The 5,739-nt window shown below is 45.3% G+C and overlaps 1 protein-coding gene across 1 annotated transcript; it reads left to right on the top strand.

Moving 5' to 3' along the window:
* The first annotated feature begins 2,045 nt into the window (after window positions 1-2,045).
* LOC135666461 (transcription factor bHLH94-like) lies at window positions 2,046-3,492 on the top strand. The gene is made up of 3 exons (XM_065178031.1): window positions 2,046-2,579; window positions 2,852-3,241; window positions 3,333-3,492. Exons 1-3 carry the CDS (start codon window positions 2,160-2,162, stop codon window positions 3,435-3,437), a joined length of 915 nt encoding a protein of 304 aa, XP_065034103.1. The 5' UTR covers window positions 2,046-2,159; the 3' UTR covers window positions 3,438-3,492.
* The last annotated feature ends 2,247 nt before the right edge of the window (window positions 3,493-5,739 follow it).

Genomic DNA, 5,739 nt, shown 5'->3' with positions numbered 1-5,739 from the left:
GGAGTCAGACGAGGCTCATGTTTTGGGCCTATGGCTTTATTATTATTGTTGTATCTTGAGATCATATCATTATCGTTCTCTCTCTTCACTCTCTGTCTCTCTGTATGCATAGAAAGAAACCACAGCAAAGTCCATGTTGACTCTGAATTCTTCTCTGACATATATAATCTTTCAACACTGAAGGTTCTTAGCTGAACACTGTGGGGGAACAATGGATCGGGATGAATCATTGTGGTTTTGCCGGAGATCGACTGTGCATGGCTCAGTGGAGTACGGCAGCTTCTACACTTGGCTCCGTGGTCATCATACATTGTTTACCGAAGGCTTCTTTGACAGCTTGTTCTCAGAGATCTGCTTCCATGTAGCTGCTGATGGTTTCTTCCACTTCCCTTCCACGTTTCTCAAGCCTCATCCCGACGCTGATCTAAAGGTTGGAGCGATTGCATAAAGCATCCTATGGATTGTTCTAATTACATTTCTTATGAGAGAGAAAGAAACAGAGAGAGAGGAAGAGAGCATAGTCCAAAACGAGACCGAACGAATCTTCCACGTCAAATCGGTACGTCGGCATGTCGTTCGGACGCTCTCGTGACCTTCCCATGCAAACATTTGGATAAATGACCAATACAATCCCCAGACTTCTCGAAACTGTATATATTATATATGTATATATGACATGATTTGAGAGGTGGAATATAATGTTTTGTGAGCTGCCGTATGAAATGAAACACTATATGTTGGCTCAAAGATGGAGTTGGTGCAAGCAAAAAGAGGCATGGAGATGGATCGAAGCTACACTACATTGGGGGATTGGGGGATTGGGGAAACAGCGAAATGGCAATGAATTCTTCGATGAAATCCAATTGCAATGATCCATCTAGCTCGGGCGACACAACCTCTGAACAAGTCCACCTAATTCTCGTACGTTCTTCCGGGATCATATTGCATTCATGTCTTGCTAAGACTTGATCATTAGTAGTACTTGGTTTTTGGCACGGGTGATGTGATCCCAAAGCAATGTTATAATTTCCCCTTCGCTTGTGTCCAAATGATTTGCTCTCCATCCATCTTCTTCATCATGTGAAGGATAATAAGGTGGAGATGGGTCATGAGAAACCCCCCACGTCGAGTCCCATTCATGGGACGCACCCTTCACCATACCATGCCACAAATCCTTCATCTGCAGTTACTTGCTGCATCCACCAACGTTTATGGTCAGGTAATATGCAGCATCATGGTTGCAACCTTATCTGATACTTAAAGATATTACTGGAATTTGAATGTGATTATAGAATTCATAACACTTGTACTTGCTGATGAACTTTCTAATTATTCTATTTTGTAGATATCACTCTTCCCAGCTTTAATCAATGCGAGTTCCCCCACCATGCCATCAGTAACAGGTCTATCTCGAGAAGAAGCTGTTGATTCGTCCTTGTCAGGTGGTGCAACCCAAGAAATGTGTCCTTCTCTGCGATCAACGTTGCAGTGTTCTATCAAGGTGAGTAATCATTAAGTTGTGGGTTCTGACGAGCTCATGAAGCTGTTCCCTTCTGCCACAGAACGAGCACGAACGGTTTAACCTACAAAACTTAAAGATTTACGTGGGAGATGAGAGAGAGAGAGAGAGGAGAAAGGTGTTGGGCCTTTAAGGCTGATGATTGCAGAGGAGTTGGAGGAGAAGATCACATGGCGTTTCTCCAGAAAGCATATAAAAAGAACAAGGCAAAGACATGGGTCCTTTAATAAGGGATGCGGCTGTCACCGGTGTTGCAAGGCAATGGATAGCTTCTGACTCCAATGGCTGCTGCCACTTCTTTTCTGTCAGTCGTCACTGAGCCGTTCGACTCGAGAGTTTTGGGCCTTGGAATCATCAGAGGTTAATTATAGCTCATCATGCGCCTCCTCTACATCTTAACAAAAGCTAACACAGACCACGTTACTCGTGTCCCTTCCCTCCGTTGGACTTATACGGAAATGTTGCGTTGCTTTTGTCACCATTGATGCCTTTATAGCACCCCACCAAGTTGTATGTAGCTTTTTCTCTCACCGCCACGGAGGAGGAGGAGGAGAAAGAAGAGCTCGGTCTCAGTATGTTTGCGCCCATCTAAGCTTTCCTTGGTGTTAGCGTCCGAAGAGAGAGAGAGAGAGAGAGGCATATGGCACTGGAAGCTGTGGCGCTCCCACAGGACCTCTTCGGTTGCGCCATGAACGAGTTGTACAACATGGGAGGAGCAGCGTGGTGCTACGCCTTTGGTGATGAGGGGGAGGAGAAGGGTGTGGCGTTAGATTGTAAGATAAGTGGTGGTGGAGGAGGTGGCGTGCATGGGAATTTGGACGTCTCTTCGGGTGCAAGCTCGTCGCTGCTGGAGACAGCTGCCAAGGACGGCGCCTTGGTCATCGGCCGAGAGGCAACGGCAGGGGGGAGGAAGAGGCGGCGCACCAAGGTTTTCAAGAACCAGGAGGAGGTGGAAAACCAAAGGATGACCCACATCGCCGTGGAGCGGAACCGGCGGAAGCAGATGAACGAGTACCTGGCTGTGCTCCAATCACTCATGCCGGCCTCCTACGTTCAAAGGGTCTGTCTTCCTCACCCTCCTCCTCCTCCTCTTCTCTAACCTTCCTCTGGCATTGCATTTGCACTGATTCAAGCTGCCTTTGTGTGTGTTTGTGTGTGCCACTTTTCTGATCTCCCTTCCGTTGATGTCCTCTTTATGGCGTATAGTTTTCAGAGCCAGTAACAGTATTTGCATTCATATCTGGTCATCGTTTAGGGTCCTTTGGTTCCCAAAGACAGAGGATCTAATCGTGATACAGCAACCTAGCGAGGTGTTAATGTCTGCATGAACAGGGTGATCAAGCATCGATCATCGGAGGGGCGATAAACTTCGTCAAAGAGCTCGAACAACTGGTCCAATCCCTCGAGGCTCGAAAGCGAGTCGAGCAACGCATGGACGCGGCTCCGTTCGCCGACTTCTTCACCTTCCCCCAGTATTCGACCACCGGTTCGCGCAGCGCAAACAATGACTGCGCGGACGAGGGGGCGACGGAGAACCGGCCGGCTGTGGCTGACATAGAGGTGACCATGGTGGAGAGCCACGCCAACCTCAAGGTCCTCTCCAGGCGGCGGCCGAAGCAGCTGCTGAAGATGGTGCTGGGGCTGCAGAACCTCCGGCTGACCACCCTCCACCTCAACGTGACCTCCATTGCCGAGATGGCCTTCTACTCTTTCAGCCTGAAGGTATGGCAGCCATGCAAACGCTCCTCTTCTGTCTTCCTTGGTTGCAACCGACAATGTCGACCTGTTCTTTTTCTTCATCCGATTGGCGTAGGTGGAAGACGATTGCCAACTGACATCGGTGGATGAAATTGCAACTGCGGTCCATCAGATGGTTGGGACGATTCAGGAGGATGCTGATCGCGACAGCAATCTGTGATTGTAATCTAACCACAATAAGTAGATCCAGCAATCCACTACTGTTCTTATATGCAGCTTTGAGATCTTGTTGTAGTGTCTCAATCCTTGAAGAATATTCAAGCATAGCTTTAATATATGACCTCACATGCATGCATGTAGCCAATTCAAAGAGAGCCCTTCTCGTCGGGAGGTTCTACAAACAGTGTAAGTGCTCGAGTTACATACGTAGAGAGCTGTTTCCTTGTGTCGATGGAAATGGGAGAAGTGGAGAACAGGGGAAAGATTAGGAGATGGGAGATGTTGGATTCCAAGGGATTTGATGTGGACTTAATAAAATGAGACCCTTCAAAAAGAACTGAGAAGGAAAGAGAACAGAAGTTTCAAATCGAGAAAGCGACCTTGAAGTGTCGTCTTGGTTCCCATGTCATGTCATTGTTTGAGAGAGAGAGAGAGAGAGAAAGCATTGGGAAGAGGATAGATACTGTAGGGGTTGGGGATGAATGATTAAAAGATGAAAAGACCTAGTGACTACTTACTGCCATGTGGTGCTGCAAAGACAGGAAGAGCCCCCCCATGAGGATTTGCTGATGGTACCATTTCACTAGGGAAGAAGGAAGAGAACAAAAGAGTGACTGCATCCTACTACTTCATGTGACAAGAGGGCCATTCTCGACGCAGTAACAAAGTCCCTTCACTGCGAGATGAGGATGACAAGATTCATGTCACCAGCACCAGATGCCCTGTGGAGGAGGGAAAGCAACGTACATCTGACCCACCCCATACCCCCACATCAATGGAGCCTCTTCTGCTGGTACACATTTATGTTTGTTCATCCCAGTATGGGGCCAAAATCTTCGGTCCCCCCTTCTAAACACTCACTATAGAATCAAATTGCTTGACCAAAAAAGGCTAAGAAACTGCTCAATCCATGATTCTAATGCTAATCTGTTCATGATAAGTTAAAAACAGCCTAATCTATCAAAAGAAAGGATATTAAAGTGCTAATGCCTATGTCCACTGAGAATCCAATACTTAAGCATCATACCTTTTTGATTATCCAAGAGGATAGAGATTATACATTTGGTGAACAGTTGGATTTCCAACTGTAGAAAGAAGAAAATAGGTTCTGTTCTACAGTGTATATATATATATATAACTTTCTTGGATTTTTAACCATCCTTTTCTCATTCATAAAGGTTAGTGCAAAGTAGAAAAGATAACTGCATATACTGGTAAGATCCACAAAAAACAATTCATGATGATTTTTGTTGCGTGCAAGAGACTCTGAATTCTTGAACACTCAATCTCTTCTAGATTCCAGGCTAATCAAATGTTCCTGGAGTTAAGGTTCTAATAATTTCAAAGGAATCAACAAAAGGTCTGTCTTATCATAGAAAGAAGCCAAAAAGTGATACATCACATTCACATATATACATATATCCAAGACCACACCAATTCCCAAACTAGAAGATCATAGAATGGCAAATACTACAAAGGTTAAGTATGTTCTTACTGACTGAGAAGTTTTGGTGACACGAATTGAGCAGATGATGAAGGGCTAGAAGTAGAAAATGCACATCATTTTGAGAGTATAAACATGAACTCAGCAGCATGTAGGAAACAGGAAGTACATATAACCTTGTAAAAGTTCTTAATCCTACGACCTGTTGTACATCATGCTAAAAGGAATCTACTTGTCAAAACACTCGGTTCGCAAGACTGTGCGGGTGGGTGGTGAACTGAGACAAGGAAGGAGACGAAGGGCCACTGTGGAAAATGAATCTGAAAAGAGAAGGGTGTGCATTTGTCATATTTGCTCTTGCATTGTTGCTGTCGCAAAAAGCGCATCCAACAGCACATGCATGCTTCGTATAGAGCTCATGGTCCCCTTCAGTAGAAGAAAGAGACGTATGAGTATGTACATGGCACCTTATAATACCAGATGGAAGCTTCATGGCGATGGAAGAGCCAGGGCAGGAAACCAACAAGGCCTAGTGGTAATGACCAGCTTGAGCGACCTGCAAATAATGGCCGTATAAAACATGTGAAAGATGGAGACAAAAGAGCAATATGGTCCATCACTGGATTGACTTCTTCGGGCGATGTCTGTGCTCACTTCAGTTTCTGTAATGGTCTCTCACATCTATCTTTTGCATCCACAGATCCACAGTGTTTGCATCAGGAGATATATCTTCCTTCAACAAAGATTAAATGACTTTGTTATGCTTCAACCACGCTTCTTAAGCTGAAACTATACAACACAATGCAAGAAAGAGAATTGGGTCACATTTCCTTGAACATTAGACGAGTTGGCTCCTCAA

Source organism: Musa acuminata, unplaced genomic scaffold (assembly GCF_036884655.1).
Source record: "Musa acuminata AAA Group cultivar baxijiao unplaced genomic scaffold, Cavendish_Baxijiao_AAA HiC_scaffold_1104, whole genome shotgun sequence".
NCBI classification, from domain to species: Eukaryota; Viridiplantae; Streptophyta; class Magnoliopsida; order Zingiberales; family Musaceae; genus Musa; species Musa acuminata.
The sequence above is the reverse complement of the archived record's forward strand: the minus strand, read 5'-3'. Positions and strand labels throughout refer to the sequence as shown.